The sequence below is a fragment of the Anarrhichthys ocellatus genome, unplaced genomic scaffold (assembly GCF_004355925.1).
Source record: "Anarrhichthys ocellatus isolate YVR2014 unplaced genomic scaffold, GSC_Weel_1.0 scaffold8, whole genome shotgun sequence".
NCBI lineage: Eukaryota > Metazoa > Chordata > Actinopteri > Perciformes > Anarhichadidae > Anarrhichthys > Anarrhichthys ocellatus.
In genome coordinates this window covers 1,472,790-1,497,979 of record NW_022280038.1, presented here as the reverse complement: position 1 = coordinate 1,497,979, position 25,190 = coordinate 1,472,790, and the positions used below count along the sequence as shown (strand labels likewise).

The 25,190-nt window shown below is 42.8% G+C and overlaps 1 protein-coding gene across 1 annotated transcript in view; it reads right to left on the bottom strand.

Moving 5' to 3' along the window:
• Positions 1 to 25,190, bottom strand: part of chst8 (carbohydrate (N-acetylgalactosamine 4-0) sulfotransferase 8) — a 152,679-nt gene that overhangs the window by 95,221 nt on the left and 32,268 nt on the right. Inside the window, exon 2 of the mRNA XM_031848344.1 lies at positions 19,254 to 19,447. Coding sequence (XP_031704204.1) covers positions 19,254 to 19,413 — 160 coding nt within the window. The 5' untranslated portion in view covers positions 19,414 to 19,447. The remainder of the gene's footprint in view (positions 1 to 19,253; positions 19,448 to 25,190) is intronic.

The window sequence follows — 25,190 nt, the reverse complement described above, 5'->3', positions numbered from 1 at the left end:
GATGAGCCCACTTCACGCTCCCCCTTGCCCTCATTTCTCCCTTGACCCTGCCCGTCACGGATTTGAAACATTTCTTTTTTTTTTTTTGGGGGGAAAAACCCCCCCCCCCCACAAAATAACAGTAAGATTTGATCCCATTACAAACTGGAGGAACTTGCACTTTCACTTCACTTGGATGGCGGAGTGTGTATTCGGTGCCAAGAGAAAACGGTATCATGAGGATAAAAAAGGACAGATGAGACGAGGAGGAACATGACGCGGGACTTTGGCCAGCGCAGATGTCTACGAGAACCAGGGGAGCGCCCGCATCCACTGCCAGGAAGAAACACTGTGTCAGACATGGGACTTATGTAAGCTGGGTCAGCGTGCCCGTCCACCCTAATGTAAAGGACGATGACTAACTGTGGAGAAAATGAATCATGGAATGGAGATAAATAAATGTGGCTATTTTAGATTTTTCTATTTTGGAGAATGCCATGATCGACAGTGGGGAAAGTGGCAACACAATACTAGAATAGAACGTTTGTTTGCATCGCTGTTGTTTTTAGGATGATTGACTACTCTGACAAGAGCCGTTTCAGTGCTGTGATTCACTCTAAAACCCGACTGGCACACGTCACGTGGGTTGAGGGTTAGGCGTCCGTGCAGTTGTTTGTTGGCAACCTTTTCAAGGATTTTACTAAATGTTGGAGATTGGTCAATAGCCCCTTTGCGTTTTCTAGTGGCCTCTTCAGTTCTGATGGGGGCAATGCTGTCCATGATCTGACTAACAATGGAGTTGAAATTGTCCATCTCATCAGATGATGACATGGTGGGCAGTGCAGTGCTTTGTGTGTTCATAAATAAACATATCAGAAGTACTGTTCTGAAATGGCAACATCCAGGGCAATCATTGTTAAATAAATTGAGCGATAACCAGGTAGAGGCTTTCTATGCTGACTACTTTACCGTTGAAGTAGAGCAGCCCATTCTATTGCTTCTTACGCAATGTAAACATTTTAAATTAGCAGGTGCGGTTTTAATCAGATCTTTTTTGAAGTACAGTTTATGGTCTCAATCTCTAGTTTCAAGTTTTCTTCAATACAGCATGATGCTCTTTTAGTAAATGATGGTTCCATTTAGAGTAAAATAGACCATAAAGCGGAGTATGCTTTAAGGCGGGGCTAGTTGTCAGTGTTTTTGGCTGTTTTTGAGTTCATGAAATGTAATTTAAACATTTTGGTTGCCTAAAAATGACTAATTCAGAGTTTTGTTGTACTTAACTATAACCTCTTGTGTCACTTCTGGATGCAAAAAGCCAAGATGGCAATGGTCAAAATGCTGAAATCGAGGCTTCAAAAGGGCAATCCTCGGCAAACAATAAGAAACAGTTTATTGTTTTTTTTGCACATACAATGTCATTAACAAGGAAGGTTTTGTCAACTAAAGACACAGCGGCAGGGTAAACAGGCTGTGGCCGGGGTGGGTGTTGTCTTTTAATATCCTTTGGGCTCTGCGCAGGCACCTCACCGATATCACTGATGCCCGGTCGATGGGTACCACTGATAAGCACCCGCTGCAGAGCCCTCCTGTCCTGGACCGTGCTCATCCAATGCCAGTTTGTAATGATTCCCTTCATGATGGAAGGACAATCTTACTGCCAGCCAGGCCCCTTGAGTGGTCTAGAGCAATCTGTCCAATCATCACACCGTGAGTCGCTACGCTACACGGTAATTCATGTAATCACTGAAAACTAAATGGTAATTTGCAAAGACTGCTTTTCACTGGCAAAAAAACAACATTGTTGTAATGTGTTATCAGACCACTGTGTTCCACAGGCAGTGCCTTCTCATCTCTCGGTAAAAATGTAGACGTGAACAAATGAAAGCTATTTCTCCAGGTATTCATGTTTTGGCATCACACTGAAACGGAGAAGCCAGAGAACCAAGAGGATCAATCCTCTGTTGCAGATAGCTTTGTCTCCCCGTCGACAGTGACGAATAGGATGAGGTAGGGCTCAACAATATAAAGTGCTGTATTGTTCAGGTGGCGCCCGAGTGAGGTGATGAAATACATTTTATATGTTTCGTATTGATTCATTCTTAGCAACGCATTCATCAAGTTACTTTTGAACCATTGCAATTATAGTGAACCACCAGGAGTTTGTTGTTTTTATTTAATTAATAGGACCTTTTGCCTCACTTGCAATGCAATGTATTATGTAGTTTTCAGCAAAAATAAATTCTTAAAACTTGCAAAATGTCAGTGGATTTTTTTCTTAAGAATAACTTTTACAAATAATGACTCCATTACTTCAGGCCTTTTACTTCCACAAGGTGATTTGTAAGAGAAGCCAGAATGGAGGCCTCTTTGCATATCTTATCTCGCGGTCATCACAGAACGGCACCCCACCCCCAATTAAAAGAGAGTATAAACAGGAAAGCCTACCTACTCGGCTGTTCAAATTTGAACTTGGTAATCATCTCTCTGATGTGGTGATTGGCATGGAGTCACTCCAAACATGACAGGAGCTGTACTGAAAAGGAGCCAGAAAACACCTCTTTGAACCCATTTGCTGTCCAGGAAAAGCTCCTCGCTTTATTGACAGATCCTCTTCAAATATTGGAGAGCTTAAATTAGAGAATATATAAAGGAATCTGGCGGCTCATCATTTTCTGCAGCTCTTGAAAGCACTGAGCCATAAGATCTGAATAATCATAAAATGTGTATGTTTTTGTATTGGTGTGTGTGTGTGCGTCTTAAATCTTACTCCCAATGCAGTAATGAAGAATGTCTTCAGCCTCTGCTAAAATAGAATTACCACAGAGGAACTCTATGAATAACAAAATGTGAATACCCACATCCCCTCCCCAATGTATGGCTCCATAAATTGTTAGTCGGAAAAAATGCATCAACACCTCTGTGCTGACACCACATGAAATCAGTGCAATGCAGATTCCCCACCCACGCTCAAACTATTTCTGTTAAAGGTGAATAATCCGCACAATGGGCACGCAGCCAATTAGAGGTGGGATTTAAAAAGAAATACATGCTTTAAGACAATGTTATTCCTCAATTGACCCTTTGCCCTTAAAGGTAGACTGGCCAATCATAGCGTAGCATCTGTCAGCTCTGACCAGGCTCGATCCGACTGCGCTCCATACACTCTCATTTTCAGGCTGGCTTAGTGGATTTTGAGGTACTCGTGGTTAAATTGTGTTGTGTAATAGTGATACTTGTTACCTGGAGAGGTTGGAGGGAGAAGTAAACGTTTCTAAAATGCTACGTTTCAAAGTAAAAACCTGCAGAGCTAACATCAGCGGAGTACTTTAGCATTTCAATGAACTAGCGTGAGCACTTCTATGCTCTTTTCTCGATCTCTGGGTGATGTGGTGGTTCACTTTTACACTGTGACCTGTAATCTTTAGCTTCTAATTTTATCTTTTTTAACTTAAGTTTTCACTGCTGGATCAGTTTGACATGCTGGATATATCCTTGAAACGCACATTAGACTCTTCTGTCCGCTTCTATCTGAATTTTCTTTTTTGTTTGTCCGTAAAAAAACTGATCATATTTATTCAGGGGGTGCCGTTAGTGACGGTGTGGGCTCCGCAGTAGCTCTGACATCTTGATGGAGTACCAGCGGGAGGCGGGGCTCAGCAAAGGAAAGCGTCAATTTTGGTGACGCTTTTGGTGATGAGCGGTCACGGCTTGCACCAATTTTCCAGCAATCATACTTTGATGGTACTGGACCGACAGCTTGTCCCAAACATACATTCAACGTGATACCTATTTGTCATTACAGTATATGCATTACAATTGGCAGCCGCAAGTAAATGACAACATATAATTGCTGCCTGCTGACACATTTATTGTTGTTTGATCAAGCCTGGAAACATATGTTGATCCTTGAGTATCAAGAAGTTTTCTTTTGGCTAATGTTGAAGCCGCCCACACAATATGTGTTTTCTGTAAATAATAGAGGAGGGCATTTCTCATCATTACTGTGTTTTACTTCACTGTATGAAGCGTCTGCCACTGTATCTGTAAACATAATTGAAATTCTGTGCGGCACAGGATTTTTCCAGGAAAGATCTGTACAGCACAGATACCAGATATTTCGAAAAAAAAACAATCTAAAAGCTTTTGTGAAAGAGTTAGCGATTGAACTGCTGAATGGCATCCACCAGAAGGTAGCCAAATATGTGCCAAATAAATATAAAAGTTGGATATAAAGTACAATGCATCAACGGAACTAAAGCAGGAATTATGTTTCGTCTCTAATCCCTCCACACAACCATTCATCATGTGTCATCCGCGTCTGTCAGCGTGGTAGTAAGCTCACCGCGCTCCGCCTTGGGGGCGTTGGAAACGATAGCGGCAGAAGCTAGGTGTCCAGATGGAGCAGCTGTTGGGGTTCTTCCCCGAGCCGAGTCACTCTGACGCCACAAATGAAGCTGACGACGTCTTTGAACTTTACACAGTCAACACATCCCTCCTCGTTCCAGCTCTGCACAGTACCACTCCATCAAACCCCACCCCCCATAAAGATACACACACACACACACACCCTCACTGTCAACACTAGGATCCGCCTCCCTCCCCAACCCCGCATCTTCCTGTTTTTTTAAAGATGAGAGGGACCGAGCTCACACCGGTAGACGGCGTGCGGCAGGTCCCTTTCCTCAAACATCCCACGCTCGTCTCCACGCAGGGATGCCCTGAAACTGACACCGACCACGGGAGCCTCATAAACCTTTGTAGCAGCTCGAGAGTCGGCCCTCTTTCTCTCCGCCTGTCTAGGCTAGGTGGCATACTCTCGAGAGCGCCATTCAGCATCTTAGGAGGTGCGGCACGTTGTCAAAGCCTAGGATGGAGCACGTGGCGGGGAGGGGAATAGATGAAAGGCAAACGGGGCATGTATTTGAATATAACCTGTGTGAGGGCATTTAGAGAATTAACAGCTTAAGCAGCTCTGGAACCTCCTGTTTATATTTCCTACGCCTGTGCCCGTGACCCTGCATACCGCAGTGCAGATTAGGCTGTTAACACAGACGGTTTTGCTCCCTCAGCCTGCTGTCAGCACGGAGACGACGTACGCGTGCACCCCGTGAAGGCCTGCCTCGTGTGGATAGCTGGACTCTACCTGCGCAGTTGAGAAAAAAAAGCAAAAAAAAGCTTGTATTTATTATCGTCATCGTTTTTATTGAGGTGAAACCTGTCTTGCTCCGAAGATATTAAACACACACAAAAAGGGCACTGAGAAGGTATGATCGAGCCGATGCCCCAATTCTGTCAAAATGTTCCCTCCTCCTTGCTTTTTTTTTTTTTATTTATTTTTTTTATTTCTGTGGTGCTTTTGTTGCCTGGCTCGCCTGTAAGAATCAATCAGCTCTTTACACCTGGGCTGGGATGGCCCCCGCTAGCCTCCGTGTGTTGCTGTGGCATCGGTAGAGGAAGGGGAGACTCATTCTGTCCAACTAGACTGGCAATTTAGTTGCTGTGACTTAACAAATTCAATCGGAGAAGTGGCGATAATTAGCTAGATCATAATGGAATAATTAAATTCTTCAGCATGATTTTCACGAATGGAAATATCCGTTCAAATGTCAAAATAATAATAAAAATGACATAACGGTGCAATTAATGATATGTTGGGCCAACCGTGTCTTTAGTTGGAAACATGATTCTTAACAAGCTGGAAATAAAATAACTATAGCTACAAGCCAGCTCAGTTCAGTTTCGCAGAGTTCGTATAAAATCTCTTTTTTTCTTTAAATCACGGAAACTTCAGTCTAAGAAGTCATTGCTGCCCAGACTTAAATAGCCTGGAAGGTGATGTATGTGGAAAATTTACAAAAAAGCAGAATAGGACTCTTCCACGCGCGTGAGCGGAATTCTTATTCGTCGTCGAGGGGTCAAGAGCGTTGACCCAGCTCCAGTCTTGGTGGCAGATCCAAATGTCTCCAGGAGCAAAATGACAAAGATTAACTGTCCTTTGGAGCTTGAAGGCTCATAATTAATGCTGCCTCACTTCCCTCTGTGCCTCTGTTGGGAGGAAGGATTGACACTCAATTGATAGAGTTGCCATTTAAGGGTCAGCCGTACCATGATGGGACAGACAGTGCCGGGCACGTATTTGTCAGCTTTAAGCCCACATCGATCTGTTAGCAGAATCTTTAATTTTCCACGGTATCACGTCAAGAAATGGCACTCGTTATCTTTTTTCGACCACCGGGATTAAAAACCGAAAAGAGGTATTTCACACCCTGCGTGGATTGCATTTCGGTTTAAAATAAATAACTGAATAGTCTTATTGGTCAGAACTAAGGGGGCTTTCTTCATGGAGCTTTTATTGTTCTTTCATTTTAGCAGTCAACAATAAATAGACGCAGCAGGCTTTGGCATGTCTTTGGTGGAGCCGTACATTTTTGAATGCAGTGTTGGTTCTGCTGGCTGTAGGCTGAGGGGAAACATGCTGAGTGGTACCAGCCGCTGTGTGGAGTACAGTGCGGTAAACAGCCTTAGAAAAAGGGCGGCTTTGAAAGGCTGCCTCCTACCTCTGAGTGGGCTCTGCAAATCCCTCTATTGAAGTGGGCTTATTTCTTAACAGCGCTCCTACCGTTTTTGGTATGGATCCTCCGGAATCCTCTTTGCACATAAACACCCACAATGAAGTTGGCAACAAAGAGGAAATGTTCTGTCATGAAATGTGGTCTGATTCATAATCAATAGACGGAGGCGTGAGAGGCGGGGTCCTATTTTCTGTGCCTGGACTGTCTGAAGATACGGGGCCAGTGAGACACGCTACAGTGAGTGTATCAGTTCCAGTGGAGGTGGACAAAATCCCCCCATTGTGATACAGTAGCATTTGCAGTCCTGTATATATATGGAGGTTAAGTCTTTTGGCCTGTGCCTTACCTAAGCCAGTACTCATAAAACAAGCCACCCTCTGATTTATGGTAGAGGAAGACAAAATGTCTCAAAGACTTACCGAGATATCAGCACATAAATATAGGGGATCTGTGCCTAATTCTCTTTGGTGCCAACCTCTGAGAAAATTGGAAATCGGTCGTGAATAGCTCAATTTGTCTTGGAGTAATTTAATGGCCTGTACCTGTTATGGCAAAAATGCCTCTGACTCGGGGAAACAGGCTGCAAACTGCCGGAGAGCTGCCTGAAAGCTTTTCAATTTTCTGTGAAAGCTGTGTTAAAAGGCAGTAGCGTATACGGTGAAAAGAAAAAAGGAATAAAAACGCAAAAAACCCTCGACAAATTTCTCCATTTCTCTTTACCTCAAAAAAAAAGTCAGACATGCTCAAGTAATGATGACCAGTGGTATGGAGGTTCATTTTTGCGTCAAGTTTAAACACATTGCTTACTTTCAAGAATGCAGGCTGTCAACGGAGAATTTAGCACTCCTTTTTTCCTTTTCATGAAAGTCTCCTCATCAAAGATGTGGTCATTGTCTGACAGCGGCAATCGAGTCACAAACAAACGAGGTTGAGGTTGTTGTGCCACGTCCTCAGGACTGACGTTAATGGCCTCTCATTGGATTTGCTGAAAGCCATTAGCTAAAAAAAGGACAACGCTTTGGAGCTGAGATGAGGTGGGAAGATGTACTGCGCCGTGTAATGGCTGGGATCTGAAGCAAAGTGCCCCACTGGGTGTGCTACCTATGTATACTGTAGGGAAAGTAATCATACAGTATGGTACTTGATTGCAAAGTCGCAGCTGAATTAATTTATGGGAGACGCCCGCTAATGTCCTCTGCATGCTTGTCAGAGAGAAAAGCAACGACCGGCGGAGACTGAGAAGAAAAGAGTGGCACTGATTACGAAGGGATGTGAGTTCAGATCATCTGTTGAGGATTATCTGCTTTTCAGTAGCAAATTTCAATTTCAAGTGCAAAATTTCAAACGTCAATCTTTATCGCAAAAAAAATACTATGATATAATGTGATTACTTCAGGATGACTGCACAACACATCCTGATAATGTACAATACACTGCATCAGTGGATTAAATTCTACACTACGCTATAAATTCATTCATACATGCCTGAGACATAGTACTGTTCAGCTGTCCAAAACATTACAATGGCGAGCATTACCCCGGTTTAAGTCACCTGCTGAATTTTGCTTGTTTCTCCCTATGCTATTTTTTTAATTTATTTAGAATGATACATTTTTTACGTAGATCCAAACAATCCCTCTGGGATCTGTCCAGCACAACAAAACTCTGCAGCGCTCTCTTCTCTTTAAGGAGAAGAGAGTGTTTACTTTTCCCGACGTTTTTTTCAGGGGTTCAAACTGGAGAACTGACAGAATCGTTCCCTTCATTGTGCCTAAAAGGGAAGCTGGATGGTGCTGAATAAAAGTATCCGTGCACTGTCAATCTGCCACCAGGATGCATGTATTTGAAGAAAAACAAAATGGAACGAGACAAATAACAGGTTCTTCGGTCCACATCATTTCCTGTCTTGGTCCCTCTTGTTTCCCTTACATCAGCCCCTGGCACAGATGCAGTCATTACCAAACCAGTAACCCAGCCACAGGGCAGGAAATTGACTTTTTTTGTTCAAGGCCAAGCTCATAGATATTTTCCAACCACTGTCACTGTTTGATCAGCCAAAGGGATCTGGATTACACCTCAAGGCAGGAGTTGTTAGAAGTACTCTCAACAATAGGGAGGCCCTCCACCCTAATCCCCAACACTGATCAAACCAGTACCATTTCCCAAATGACTAAAATGTCCTCAATTCAATCCGATAATTTGTCGTATTTAAATGGAATCATATCGTAATGAAAACATATATCAGATATTGAGATACACAATTACGTTAATCTGATTATTTTGCACTAAAGTTCTTGAAAATACTCAGTACTATTCATTTGTCCGATTTTAATTAAATTCCCACAAGAATATGCAAAAGTAGGACAGCAATGTCAGCCTGTCTGTGAGTACGTCTACAAGACTGAAACTTATCAACAACTATTGGATGGACTGCCATGAAATTTGGTGTTGACATTCATGGTCCCCAGAGGATAAATTATGCCGACTTTGGTCACTTTTACACATTTTTGGTTGTTATTGAAATGATTAGAAAACTACAGAATTGACTGCCATCACATTTGTTACAGACATTCATTGTATCCAGTGAAGTCATTCCTAAAAACATGACCCCCTGACACTTCATCTAGCGCCATCATTAGATCAAAATTTCAATGTGTCCAACATTTTGTTTGGTGACATAAATACCTGCACAAGTTGTAAGATTCCCATACGCATACTTCTGTACTTTGCATTTAGTTCTGATGAGCAAATTACTGCATGTTAACTCAAAAAAAGTTAGGCGGTTAACATGGTAAACATTCTACCTGCTTAGCATCGGCAAGTTAGCATTGTCATTGTGAGCACGTTAGCATGGTGTTGATAGCAAAACAGTCTCACAAAGCCGCTAGCATGGCTGTAGACTCTGTTTTGTTGAATTATTTTGTTGCGAAACACAAAATGATGCATACAATTAAACTACCTGTAATACATTGTTTGTACTTCCTGTATCGGCATTTGCTGTTGGAAAGAAATGTTCACATCTTCGTTCCGTTGTCTTGGTTTTTTTGACCATTATCAATCAGTACTTCTGGGCAGAGAGTGACTCTGAGGTATCCAAAATAGCAGCTGGTCAAAGTCATTTCTCTCTCGGTTGGTTGCACGGAAAACAACTAAGAGTATCTATTTCATGTCATATGACTGGTGTTTCAGGATCAATAGCCCCAAGTCCACAAGGGAAAACCCTCTGGCTCTGGTCTGAAATCAAATTGTAAACAGCCTGAAATAGCTCCTGTGTGACGAATTCCCTTTCTCTGCCATAACTACTGAGACTGTAAGTGACTTTTTGTGTGGACCATAAAATTGGATTCTTTACGCTATTAGAGACAAAAAAAAACATGAACATACAAAAAAAAACCTGTCTTGTCAATATTAATAGCAAATATGATGTTTTAATAGCCATCTGGCAGCTCTGTTGGGTAATTTGAAAACAATTTCGGAGTTGTAACATTTGGGAGAAACAAACGGGGGAGGGGGTGATGGCAAAAAGGTTGACGAGAGACAGAGAGATAGTGAGGGTGCGAGGGGGATTAGCTGTATGGCGATCCCCTTGTTAAAAGGCTGGATAATGCCCGGGTTGGATTGATTCACTGGCTGCAGTTTGGTGACAGCTCCCACACCGCAGCCTCACTGTCCACTGAAGTGTGCATTAGGAGGTGGTGTTGGCAGCAATATGGCTTTTTTTTTTCGTTGAACAATCCAAGCCCGGGACTGAGTGGAAGGGCTCAGGAGACAGGTTGACAGAGGGGAGCCTCCCATCACTTGTCAGCATTGTGAGGGGCAATGCCTCATTATCTCCAGTCTGTTTGGCTTCCATTCATGTCGTTTATCATTCCCATCACCTTTTATTTGTGGCCTGCATCAGAGAGCGAGAGAGAGAGGCGAGGTCTGGAGGGGATATATACGTGTATAAATATGTCTCGAAATTGGCGCGGTATGGATTCCGACCTCTTTGTTTGGTGGCAGACTGAGGTGGCTTTTGTATATCTGCCAGCGGCACGCCATTCAGGAGATAAGCATCAGCTGGGCGGCCCCACTCCACTGACACCGCCACTTCCTCCCGGAGTCAGCAGATTACATTTTCGAAGTTGACAGCTTGTTATCACTCTGGATAGCAGGAGGGCTTAATCTTTTGTTCTTTTCTGGTCGGGGTAGGGCCGAGGAGTCGTCGGCTCGGGCCACTGAATTCCACCGACTTCCCTCCGTGTGCCCTCTGCAGTGACACGCACGCTGCGAATAGGCCACTCGCTCCCTCCTGCTCTTTTCATCTTCCTCTAAGAGTCGCTGCACTTTGTAGAGGGATTACAGTGATGGAAGCCTCAGCAGTGCACAATGATATCCATTCAACACGTCTCTCCGGCAGAGAGGGGATGGGTTCAAGTCTGATTTGATAATGGCCGCGCCGGCTTCAGTCTGGAGAGACGGCTCGCAGCTCCTAAGGCCTGGCTCGTCCTTTTTGGTGAACAATAATGTGGAATCCCTCCCTGAATAATACCCATGGAATAATACCCACGGCCATAATAGGGGCGGAGAATGGTGCGGTTATTGAACAGGTATAAGCTACAATACTGTAGCTTATACCGATCATAAGGAAGCTTTTTCTCTTGTGGCAGAAGTTACTACGAAAACACCGTGCCACCGACAAACGAGCTACACAGACGACTGTGTAGGCTAGATGTTTTGTAAGAATCGGCGGTGTCCCAGAAGCAGCGGTTCCGTAAAGAAAACCCGAAATTTCTTCTGTTGCATTTCCACCTGGTCGTAAAGCTGCTTTTGGTCCAAGCTCTTCTGCGGCAGTCCATTCACGGCCCAGTAGAGAGACTCATTTAGGCCGTTTGAATTATTTTGCTGCAGAAATCAGAAAGCCTTTAGTCTATGAACAGATAATTAAATAAAGGAGAACATTCAAAGGTGCAGATAGGCACTGATAAAACTCATCATAGTGTTCACAATGATGAGTTCACTAGACTGTAGAAGCAGGCTATATCTTTTGACAGTAGATTCGAGCCGTGGCCGTCTCAGAGAGACACTTAACTCTCACATACTAATTGACCTGTAATGAAATAAGCATTTTTTTTGTGTGCTAACAATAACCCATCTTGCGTAATCTTTCCATCATGGGAGGACAACAGCCTTGGACATCGGCGTTTATTATCACTGCGTTTTGCTTTTGAAGCCACAAGATGTCTCCTTGGTGAGAACTGTGGTTATATAACCTCCCTCTGTCCTCCCACTCTCTCTTTGTATGTCTCCTCTTGTCTACGGCACCTACTGGAAGATGGCTGCAAAGCTCAAACTTACATCTTTTTTTCTTTTAGTTGGGAATACTTAAAGACTTTTTTTTCCTTCGCTTTTCTGATGTGTTTGCAGTGGTGAAACCAAGCTTTCTGAAAGGAACGCTATGTTTGATATGAACAGACTCATACTGAGGCAGGAATACTGTAAAAATCATACAGCTTCAGAGCTGCCTGGTGGGATGAATTCTACACACAAAGTTTCTTCATGTCAGACTGCAGACAGGCAGAGTAGATGATCCCCACCAACTTTAAAGAAAGCTGAAATATTGCTACCAACATTTCAGCCTACGTAAACGATTGGTTTGGCATAATACTCCATAAACACAAGTAAACTTTCCTATTGGCTGAGTGCATATTATTAGAGGAAAGGTTAGAGATTACCTGTACGGCCAGTCTGCTTAATCACTTCTGACTGTCTACTTACCATGGGGAGATGTAGGACATAGTATCTTTTGTCACAAGATTAAATTAAGCCTAAATTAATTAAATGCATTTTAATTTATGCTTGCTTCCAATTTTCAACAGCAGATAACACAATTGAACAGATGCATATTTGAAAGTGAATATTAAGATAAGCAAAAAGCCAGCTGGCAACCTCCAGTTCTGAAAAGTGAATTCAATGCAGAAGTGCCATAAACTTGAATTCTCTCTAATGGCCACCAGGGGGCGACTCCTCCGGTTGCTTCAAGAAGTCAGAATGTATAGAAGTCTTTGAGAAAATTACTCTACTTCTCTCGTGATTTATTCCCTCAGTAATCATTGTAAACATGAGTTTATGGTCTCAATCTCTAGTTTCAAGTCTTCTTCAATACAGCATGATGTTCATTTTGGACGATAAAGCAGGGTATGCTTTATGGTGTGGCTACTTTGTGATAGCTACCTCTGCATTGTCCGGTCTGGAAGTTGTCCGTGTTTTCTTCTTAAACTCAAACTCTCTCACAGTGTGTTTTCAGTACAAAAAAAAGTGAAAAGTAAAAAAGTATTTTTTCAGAATTTGGTTGTACTCTCTTGTCACTTTTGGTTGCCATGACGTCACGGTGACGACATATACAATCTATGGCTTTTTTAAAGTATACCTAAACAATACAGTACAATAATATATGTGTTACATACTTACGACTTTATCCAGCAACAGTACCAATATATCCAACTCTCTGTGCTGCATTTCTTCATTCATTAATTCTGGCAGTGTGAGTCTTACCTCACCGACTGAAATCTAATTGGTGTACTCGTTTAAAAAAGAAGAAGAAATCTGACCATTTTGGGGCTTATAAGACAAAGGAAACGAACATAAACCATTTGTTGGACACAGCAGAGTTGTCAGTTTTGGCTCCATGTGAGTCGAGTCATGTTGCCGTTATTAAGCAGTCTCTGATAACCAGTCCGGTCCTGATTAATTGGTGCTCCTGTGGGACCGGGACGCCGCTTGCTGCCTGAAGAATCAGTGTCGCAATGATAGCAGAGCGACTGGGGACACTGACAGCCAGGACATTGTCATAGCGAGCAAGAAGCCAAGTGCTGAATTTAATCAATCTCCGCATGGCTGTGTGCTGCCGAGACCGACCTGTTCGTAATAATTACAGAGGAACGCGGCTACAATACCTGCATTGTTGCATGAATGCCACCGTGAATTCTTGCCTTTGTAGTTCAATCTATGATTTCCCAACTGTCTGTGTTTATCTCAAACTGTCGTCCTAAAGATGAACCCCCTTTTGTGTTCACAGCCTCAGATAGTGTATCGGGCAACAGCTGGGGTTCTTGCAGTGGGTACACGGGACTGAATCAGCGTCTGTGATTACGGTCTTCAAAGACGTTTTCAAAAAATCTGCCTCGCTGTTGGATCCGCCCTGCCCCACTGGCCTTGTTCTGTTTTATTTCCTTTGGAGTTTTTTAAACGTTACCCAGCGTGGCATTATGGGAAAGGGAAACTTGAACGCGCCCCCCCACCCACAGCAGGACGGCCGGGCCGTGTTCTGCTGCCCGGTAGGGGTCCTAACCCTGTCTGCTTGTCGGCGGTTCTAAAGATGCATCTTCGTCTCTGCAGAGTTGAAAGAAACATCACCATTTTTTTATTTTTTTTTCAATCAACCTCTCTTCCCCTCATCCTTCCTGTACTGTATGGCGGCTTTTAGATCTGCGTTTCATATTTCATGGTTTTCTGGGTAGAGCAAGAACAGCTGTTTTGAAGTTGGGTTTTTTCGGGAGCAAGGAACAGTTGGGCGGAGAGCTCTGCAGTAATGTGATTTGCGGCTGAACACCCATTCCAAATTGGACTCCGGTCTCCGACAATATTGAAAAATAAACTGAAAAATAAACCTTCCAATGTGGTATGGTTTTTCAACCATCACTTGATGTAAAAACATCTCTTTTTCATTTATTTTTCTGAGTATTTTTACACACTGACCTCTGCCGGAGCAGGAACATGAAAAATAAAATCTATTTGTATAGATTGGCATACAGGAGCCATTGGCGAGCGAGGATCAGATGGCAGGGAAACCAGATTATGTTGCAGGGCTCCAGTGGCATAACCCCGGACATTAATGTTAATGGAAAACCACATGACCTTGCATTTGCCTCGGAGCGGCTCCGTTTTAAATCCAGTTGACATGGCCCAAGTGTGGAAGAGGCTAGAGAGACGGTGACGCACGCATGAGAATGGTCTTGTTTTTCTATTTTCTTACCTTCTCAGGGGATCCCAGAGGCCACGTGGTGAGCTTCCCTCTGCTCCCTGAGATGAGCACGGGAAAGCAGAGCTGAATGTGGAACCACGGTCGCTATAATGCTTACTGGGATGCCCGTGGCCCCATGCCAGATGTCATGTGATCCAAACACTGAGCAGGATGGCAAAGCTCAGCTTGCACTGCTTTAAAATGTCACTTGAGGTGTGTTTTTTTGCTCAAGAGCGTAATACCTCTTGTTTTCGGGGAGCAAATTGGACTTACGGTTGGTTAAAAGAAAAAAAACCCCACTGTGATGGAGTTGGCTTTGCCAAGAATTGCTTTCCAATGATCATCCTGCTCTGGGAGGAATAGAGGGGATAGATGCCAGAACAACAGAAACAGGCTTTGTTAAAGGAGCTTTGCGCACACAAATGAAAGAATGGAAAAAGCAGGGGTTCCCCCCCCCCCCGCTCACAAACATCCAGTGGAGGATTTGCATTCGAAAATACGGTGCAGCTCCACCGCTCCGAGGGTCATCAGCACAATTTAATTACATTAAGAGATGGCTAAATTGGACTTTGCAAACAGACAAGGCTTAAGGGATTACTGGACCTCTGACAGAGAGATCAAATTTTACCTTCGAGCATGAAACAATATGCTCGCTTCCTGGGACAGAGGTGGAGGGGAGGGGGAGTCGGAAGGGGGGAGCTACATGATTCATTTCTATTAACTGTATTTGAAAATAGGACAAACTTGGCTTGATCACAGCCCCCTCCCCCCAAAATAATCCTCTGTGCATTTGAAGATATCTCATCACTTTACTTCCCCAGCATCTCCCAACTGCTATCCTCTCCTCCATGTGCAATGTTTTGTCTGCATGCCTCCGACAGTTCATACTATATATTCTTCAGTGATTTATTGAACACCGCGCTTCCTCTGCAGCTGCCAGCTCGCCGTATGGCATGCTGCCTAAATGTTGCATCACTCAATATGGACCTTTTCATTCTCCTCCCTCTACGTCTTAAAGCAGTAGTAGTAAGTCGATTTGACTGGACTGTATCATGGGACTAAGTGTAACATGGCATTCAAAAGGAAAGTAGCGTTGTCGTAGTTTCAATCTTCATTCATTGAGTCAGTCAGTTAAGTCTGAATCGACATGAAAGAAAATCAAAAAGTGTCGATGGCATGCTCTCTGCTTTTAACACCATTTATTGAACAATGAAAACACAGAAAGTCAAGAAACTTTAAGTTACATGATGCGTTATAACGACAAAGGGTTGCTCATCTGCAGCTGCAGAGCTACATTAGCATTCATTTGTAGTTGTGTTTCATGGCTGCTTGGTGAATGTTAGTCCAAAGTATATTCTTTCTTTCTAGGAGGGCTGGACCTACTATACATTAATTTGATCCATTACTATTATACCTGTTTTTTAAGATTTTAAATAAGCATTTGTGCTTTGATAAGTAGGCGATAGGCGATATGGAGAAAATCATATATCACAATATTTTTCAAAAAAATACCTCAATGTCCATATTGCGATGATATTGTAGGGTTGACCATTGGTGCTTTTACAAAATATTCACACAATCAGATTTTTGATAAATAGTTATCATTGATGTGGATTTAATGACTAAGTGGGTAAAAGCAGATAATACAAGTCGGGCAAGTTCCGAAAATTGCATAATTTTACTGTAATGCAGCCTTTAAAACCAGGAAAAGACAACACAAATGCTGTGTTATGATATGCAAAATCTGAAACAATATCAAGTCTCGTATCACGATATTGAATGAATGTCAATATGTTGCCCGGTCAGGTCGGACAATCTGCCACGATGAGGAAACACTTCTTATACTTCTATGAGAATATCATCTCCAATCACAGCTGTCTGGAATCTTCCACTGTGATGTGCACCTGGATTTCAGCATTTGCTGAGACTTGTAATCACAGAAATTCATTTTTTGTGTTCACACCTGGGCTCGACGGTAAGGGTTGCTGAGTTGCCATTGGCAACCGTTTTGAGAAATTGTCAAACCGAGCCGTTGCACTTTTGTGGAAAGCACTTTTTAATTGCAAATTGCAACACGGATAACTAACGGACAAGACCTAAGATTCACAGTATGTAAAGCTCTCCGCTGAGAGCCACTAAAGCTATTTATTCGAAAATTGCAGAACACACGTTGGGAAAAATAAACACAAAACAGGGTGCATGAAGAGCAGGAAACAGTTTCTATAGATGAACATAGCTCAAGGTTTGTGTAAGATCTCTCTCAGAAGACAGATGACACTGTTGCGTACGACAAAAAATGTATTTACACCAATTTAAATACAACACAAGATGAGGTTTAAAAAAAAAAAAAGTGTGTGTTTCGTAGTGAAAGCCCGGTTCCAACAATGCTAAACTGTATGCACTTAGGATAATGTAGGCTACTATTGTTGAAAGCACTTAACAAATGGCACGTTATTATCACAACAACCTCTCCGCCCTTTACGGCTCGCTCCGCATTGAGGTTTGGGAGGTGACACGCGGGCCGACCCTCACTGCCGTACCCATCTGAAAAAAAGGCCCGGAGGTGTAAATTTGTGCAGACAATTTATCCAAACTGCTTGTTCTTCAGGTGTTTCTTCTCCCTGCTGTTCCTCCAATTGTTCTTAAACAATTCCCTCGGAAAGATCTGGAGGGGGGGGGGTTTCTCAGCTACCATAGTGCAGGCCATTTAAACCGCGGGATACAAAGCTCTCAAGCACACTGCGAGCCAAATAAAGAGTTGGAGAAGGAGGCAGATAAAAGCTGACACCCAATGTATTATAACTCAGCTCTATTAGATATGAGCTTCTGCTAGGGTGAAGCGCCATAGCTTAAGGCAAAGTTACTGCTTGCTCATCGCGCTTTAGCGAGAGGGGGTGGGCTTGGGAAGACTGTGTGGCCACTGTGTTCTGTATACAGCACACACAGCCTCGTGCATGATTTAGCAAACTAGAATTCTTACTCCGATATTCAAGTGGCGATATGGCAGACGAGATAAAAAAGAGAAAAGAATGTGCTTCGGCTGCAAAACTTATCCTAAGACATGCCGTGCACTACACGCTTCAAAAATGGCAAGTAATCAAAAGAGCAAGAAATCGTCAATGAACTGTCGCTATCTATTTTATTTTCAGAATTGATATAGCTTATTTATTTTTATATATACACACACGCATTATTTTATCGAGCGCTGTGATAAAATAATGCGTCTGTTCATTTAAAGTATCAGTGACACAAAATGAAGCCAAATAGGGAAACAGCATCATTCTGAAAAACAAGGACTTTTCAACAATTGACAATTTTAATTATTTGTTACAAACGAATAGTGGTCCTGGGTCTCCAAGGCTTTTCCAGTTTTTCTTTTTGTGTGCGTGTGTTTGGGAGCGAGACGAAGCGGAATTTAAAGACTCTGTTCAGAAACTTGCTTTGACCAAAGTCCTGTGGAGACGTGGCTGGCGTTTGACAACAGGGCACCAGCAGACCTGGGACCAGCTGCCTCTTAACAGATCATGAATGCTTCAAATAATTAATAAATAAAAGTAGTACGATGGATTTATCCAAATTAAACATGAGTAAAAGTAATGACTTTTAAGCTAAAAATATACTCAAGTAGAACTTTAAAAAGTATGCCGCAGTAAAACTACTCTGACAAATACTATTTACTCCAAAGACTGACTAAGAGTACATGTAATGGAGTAACTATCTCATTACAACCCACCTCTGCTGATTGCCTGCCATAGTCAAACTACTACAGGATGTCACATGGTGAGGCTTGACAGAGACGACTGTTCCGAATAGCGCATGTTAAATGTCAAAGCACCACTTTCTAATTACTGACTGTAAAGAAATGTAAAGTGGTCACTGACGTGCAAAAGAGAGGTTTATACTGCGTGCAGTAGCGTACTGTAGCTGAAGGAGTAAAGTGAGCAGAAGTGCCAGCTCCAAGGCCACCAGCTTACTGATTTTGAATAGGTGAGAACATGGACAGATGGAGTGCCCTTTCACGTGAACCTCATTGTGTTTCTTGTAGTTTCTGAGATCAAGACGAGGTGAAGCGTTACCAGTGAGTCAGGGGCTCGTCAGACAAAGGCGGCAACATGCAGCTAATCCTTCCCCCGCTTAGGTGGAGGAGTGTAGTACAAGCCAAAAAGAGGCACGTAAGCAAGCGGCTGATCTCTTGTTTCTGAGACATGAAGCGGCTTAGTTTTACACGCTCAGGACACTCCAGCATTACGGCTGCTTAAACCCCAATCTCCATAATGCTGAGTGCCAAGCAGAAGCACATCAGGCACCCTTCATGAGGACAAAGGTTTTGACTCATTTGGTAAGTGAACGTACGGCCTCCCTCCATCGCGGTGGACACGACCATTAGAAACCGATGTTTGCAGCCTGTCTCGATCAGCCACATCACCCTAACTAGCTCAACTAGCTCCGTGAACTAGCTCCATCAGTTACCGTCATATAGCTCAGCTTTCCTCTATTGATCAGAGGTGATGCAAAACGTTTTGTGAAATGTGAAATATTGTGTGGGACAATGTAATACTTAGTGACGTAAAAAGTTATTGCAAGGCAACACCGTAGAGGTTCAGACAAAGTAAAAAATACTTTTGAGACCATTCATGTGAAAGGAAAGAGGTCAAAATATTACTGACGATAATAATGACGACTTAGTCGAGACCAACCTGGGCCTTGCTGCAGGACCATCTCCGACAGGTCCTGTAGGTGGATGAAGAGGACCAGACTTCCAGCGGCGGCCAGCAGGAGCAACCAGAGGAAGCAGGGCAGCCTCCTTCTCCGTCCACGCAGGGAGTCCGCCACCATCTTCCACTTCATCCCCAGCATGACGCGGCGCGATCAGCTGCTAATGTAATTAGTTCTGGAGAAAAAATCAAAGGCAGGAGGGGAAATGGGAAGAGGGAGGGGAAGCGAGACAAAAGAAAATGTGGAGTGAGCGAATCAGTGTGATGTAGGTAGCCTGTAGGTAAAGATGGGAGGAGCCATCTAAAATGGATGACCTGGGACGAACAATAGGGCTGGCTTTGCGGATATGATCTGCTAAATATGATCTGAATTATTCCTCCAATGCCTGTAAGTGTAGGTAAATAGCTGCTCTGGACTGGTTCCCGTAAATGGGGACTTTTGTCCACTTGTAATGAAATTGATCCAAACTCAGTCGTCTCAGATCAAAGCAGGAAAAAATAAATAATCCAATATTGTCTTGAATAGATAGAATCCCATCATTTATGAACTTAATTATAGTATTTACTCCACAGCTTCAAGCCGGGTTTCAATGTGCACATTCACAGCAGGTTCAATTTAGGTTGTAGACACACTGAAGGACATGATAAAAGAGTGTTTGTTATTTACTGAAACCCAACACTTCTGTCTATTTATGGTAGAGGGGGAAATCCGTGAAGTCTGACTAAAGCTGCTCAGAAACAAGACGGAAACGAGATGAGCCAACGCCTAATTCCTCCAAATAAAGAAGTCTGTCGTGTTTGTAAATATGCAGTTTTGGTAAACACAGATCCAGTTGGACTGGCATGAGCGCAGACCGACTCGCTGCTCTGTTCACACAGCAGACAGACCGTGTTGCATCTGTCAATGCAAGTTAATATGCAAATGGAGTTCGGCGACTACCCAAGCATGGGTTGTCAGTGCAGGAAATGAAATTGGCTCCGATTCAGCGATGTCAAGAACTTGACTTTCACATTTAACCCTCTGCTAAAACCAGAAGCTATAAATAGGTTGCAGATGTTTCATGCCGTGATGCTTTGAATATACTGTGATTTCTGTCAGTAGTTTGGTTTTATCGTCAACTTCTTTATACGGATGATCAAATACGGAGACGATGAAATGCGGCATGAAGAACAAATACCCAGAAATCCAGAGGGACTTATAACATCCGCATACTCAAGGTAACAAACAATGACACAAAAGACATTAAAAAGTCAACACGGAGAAGAGCGGCCAAAAATAAGCGCGGATGAATGTATTTGTGTTTTAAGAGAGACAAGTGAGGAGAGGATGATGATGGAGGATACTTTTTTTATGTCATATACGTCACAGGTTTTTAAAAACTAGTCATTCTGGGTAAGCATTTAATGACATGAAACTTTGCCTTTGGGCTTTTAATCAATGCAGACAGCCATAGCAGGAGTTCAACAGGGTTTGCTGATGCATTACAGTCTCAACCAGGTAACTGTAACCTGGTTACCTATTACACATGCAATCATTTGGCCCTGAGGTCTTGCAGACCTCGCGAGAAAGACAATTTTCAAAACGATATTTTGCCGCTTTTCTCGGAAGATAGCGTGCCATGTTAGGTATCAACGATATTTATTGCAATCTCATTATTCATGATACCACTGGCCCGCAATGGCCTTCAAAAGACAATAATGTTGATGACAGTCAGATGATCCACCATCATTTCAAGTAGGACAGGTTTGGTGGGACAACCATTTTCTTTCTTTTTTGAGAGACAAGTTGTTATGCTTCCAAACTCACTGAAACGTTAGCGGTTATTTCAGGTTACGGCAGTCTCTGTAGTGTTTTTATCAAATCCATACAAATGTCAGAATTGTCTTTGTATATAACGAGATACAATTTAGTCCTCAACAACCTGTGCTGCACTATAAATTCAAGCTGGTTGCATGCAGTCAATGGCTGCCACTGTAGGATATCATTAAAATGACACTTCCCCATTGGACAGACAATAATTCGGCTGACAGAGCAGTGGAACCCATATTGAAATGAGCAACATAACAGCACTCTGCTTTTTGTGAGGATCAAACTAGTCATGGAGATGTCAAACCATTAGGCCACCCCGCAACCCATTCACGCAGCTTTGCATTGACAACTTTTCAATCCCCTGTGAATGTTTTTTTACATCGCTCTGAAGGGAAACCATGCAGTTTGTTGCATAACAAGGGCCTGGTACCCTCTGTGCTCAGTGCAGTTAATAACAAGTGTTGTTTTTATTTATACCGGCTGACGAGATATTTCACATTGTCTGTTCCTTGTCTAATCTTCACGTCCAGAACAACAGAGATGGGGCAAAGTTGATGCAGGGAAACTGAAAAAAGAGTTGGAGACAAGAATTTCTTTTATGCAAAACTCATCATTATTTGTTTGTACAAGAAACGGCTCCGTGGGAACGTATGCATGCATTTCAACCATGTCGATGTAAATTGTGTTGTTCTGCTGGTTGTGTACATTGTGCAGTTGCCATGCCAACTTAGGTGGTAACCAGGAGTCTGACGACGTCTTAGGTGCTAATGCTACAGATTCACACTATACACTACGAGAGGACGGCCTTCTTCATAAAGTTTATGTTTGTTTACGTATTTTTAGAAAAGAAATCACTCCGACTGAAGACGGAGGAGATTTTCATCCAGTGTTGTTAAACTCAGTGTGCGTCACACAAGCCTCCTTACTGTTGGACCGCTGTGGACGTTTGACTTATTCGTCCATTTGCACTTTTAATGCAAATTAAGCAAACAGACTGAAAAGTGGAATTCAAGATCTCATAGAGAAGCATACAGAGGCATAGAGTGAACAAAAGAGTGACATATTTCACATTCAATTCCTGTCAAAAGGATTGCAGCACAGGGGTCTTCCTTGCACGGGCAGACAGTGTTTGTGTGCAACCACAGTATTTAAGTATGAAGCAGGACATTCTCACATTCTCACTCAATATAATTATCTGAAATAGTACAAAAAAACAAAAAATCACTGCAACTGTCAGGACTTGACAAAAACATCTCATTGTGATCAAACATCACGTCATTTTAAAGACATCGCCTTTGTACTTTACCTCCAAAACAGATGTATACGCCAAGAGATGACGTAACAAGTCCCGCTTTATGCAGGAAGAGTAATCGGACCGGTAACGGAGACGACTCTGCGTTTGATGTTCATGTATAGTACACATCAAAGAATAATGAAAATTAAAATGATGGCAGTTTATACGGATGTGCTGTTCATATACAGTACATGTCTCCACCAACTAGCAAAGAAAGTGTTTGCCTAGTAAGAACAATTTCTGATTAAATTCAAAGTTTTGTTCCTGAAATGAAAACATCTACCAGAGTATGTTTTGACTAATGCTCAATGAGTTTGAGTCTTGATTATTACTTAGACACAGTCACTGATTAGTACAGGGCACTTTGGAAATGATTTCCTTGATGAAACCCTGATCATTTTATCGTCTGTGACGACTCACACTAACTTTGGTAAAGCGGGCGAATTGTGAATTCATGCACTGACTGAATGGTCAGTTTAAAGCACCTTAAAAAAACAGTGTTTTTTTAGGATCGTACAGAGCAGCTTTATTTTCTGGATCCACTATGTGTCCGTCCTCAACTGGGACACTGTGGACCTGAAGGTAACTTAGGGTGCTTCCACACTTCAACTGTTTGTCTCGATTGACAGCAAACTAACCAACCGCACGATTTTATGACAGCAGATTTGTGATTGCAGCATGATTTCAAAAGCCAGTCTGTTCACCGTGAAATCTGTCCAGGAAGCGATCTTATTGATGTGTACAGACTACGGCCAAGTATGTAACCTGCTTATGCAAAATCGAGGCCTATGCACGTCAGTGGGTGTATTTTCGCTGATTAGGAGGTCAAAAGCTGTTGAAACTGCTGCGCCTGTGTCCGACTATGTGTAGCCTACTTTGTCAGTTCACTAAGTCCATTAGAAAGTGTGTGACAGCGCCTAATGTGTGTGTCCGATTGCCCCCCGACATTCGCATCTGGGATCGCGAAAAGATTGATTTTGACAGTCCTGTCGCCATCTGTTAGTCATTACTCATCATAACATGCAGTATAATAATACTAATAATGCTAATAATCAATGATTATTTTCAATGTCGATAAATCTGTTGATTATTTTTTGATTAACTAATTAGTTGTTTGGTTTATAAAATGTCAGAATAAATGTTTCCCAAAGCCCAAGATGACATTACCAAATGTGCTGTTTAGTCCACAACTCAAAGATGTTCATTTTACTGTCACAGTGGAGCAAAGGCAGCAGGAAATATTCACAATTCAGAGGCTGGAATCAGAGAACTCAAATCAAACATTATCAAAATAGTTGCTGATTTATTTAATAGTTGAACACTGATAGCTTAATTGATTCATTGTTGCAGCTCTAGAATGGAATTAAATTCCTCCCACGTTAGTCTGTGATGGTCCAATCAGCGAGTTAGCTGTCAGTCTGACTAACAGGTCAGGTGTACTCCCCTTGGTTCGTTTGTAAAAAACAAAAAGTCAGTGTGAGTCGGAACTGGTCCGGACCAAAATGAACCCAACTACAGGTGTGAAAGCACCCCAACTGTGAGCTACAGTCGCTCTCCTCGGCTGGGTGGAGGTTGAAGCGGGCTGGCCTTTCCCCTGCATTTGAAACGGGGCAACCCTGGACTCGTGCGTCCTTTCTGCTCCTTCAGTCTTTCTAGCCTCGCACCGTTACGGCCGGCTCTTGAGAGCAAAGTCTTCATGCGTGACAGCTGTGTTCGCGTTGGTGTGATAGCGGGGAGTGCACAGGGCTACCCATAGAGGTCGGGCTCCACCTCCACGTCCTGTAACTATGGTTATGTGGACTTATGGTTGTGGACTTATGGTTGAGACCTTCATTCTTCTTTGTTTCACCGTCTTCAGTTTTTACGTTCCTGTATCAGATATCAAAGACCTCAGCAACAGCATGTGGGCTGATTGTCTCACACAACGAACTGGCAAAGAAAGCAAACTAAATCCGTTTTCATTATCTCGCAGCATAATCACCTGCTTCCTCCCAAAGTTTGAGAGCATTTCAGAAGTCCTAGAAAATACTTTTTTTCTTTTTTTTTAAAATTTCATTCATGTCTAATTCCCTCTAGTGTGTCAGTGAAAGTGTTGGCTAGTGAACAAAAAGAAATGGAAGTCACTGCCAGGCCTGTTTCATAAATTAATGATTAAGGGACTATGAATGGGAGCTGGTAGAGGATATCATGTTCAAAGAATTGCTAATTGTCTTTATTTACGACAGCCGGTGATCTCTGGGATGAATTAATGCGTTCGCCACGCTGCCACGGTGAGCCTCATCCAATCAGTGTAGGGAGATCAGCCATCAGCTGTCTCACGCTGATAGAACAGGTCTACAGGTATATAAAGAAAAGGTTCTGCTGCACAGCGGCGGGAATACCCATGACTATGTTCTCTATGCTGCCAAAATGAGTCAGACTCCTTGATTCACAATGCTTTATTACTACAAGAAACTACAGAGCTTTGCACAGGTTTCGTCCATCACATGCTGAGATGTTTTTTTCCCCATTTTTGGGGGGAAATAGTCAGCTGCTGCAGAAAAAAAGACCATAAATAACATGTAATTCACATGTAAAACTACATGAAGCGACGCGCTCAACAGCCTTTTTTCTTTTGCTAATCAGAGACCAACCGATGAGTGAGACACATCTGACAAACACGACTCGGGATCAGAGAGTGTGGACCGTTTCTACACTTTTTGAGACCGCAATTCCACGTGAGGCGTCCCTCTACTTTCAGCATCCTATAACCCTTTTGGAAGAAAGCCAAATCAATGCAGTCACATATCTATATTATTATTGTGCACATACTGCA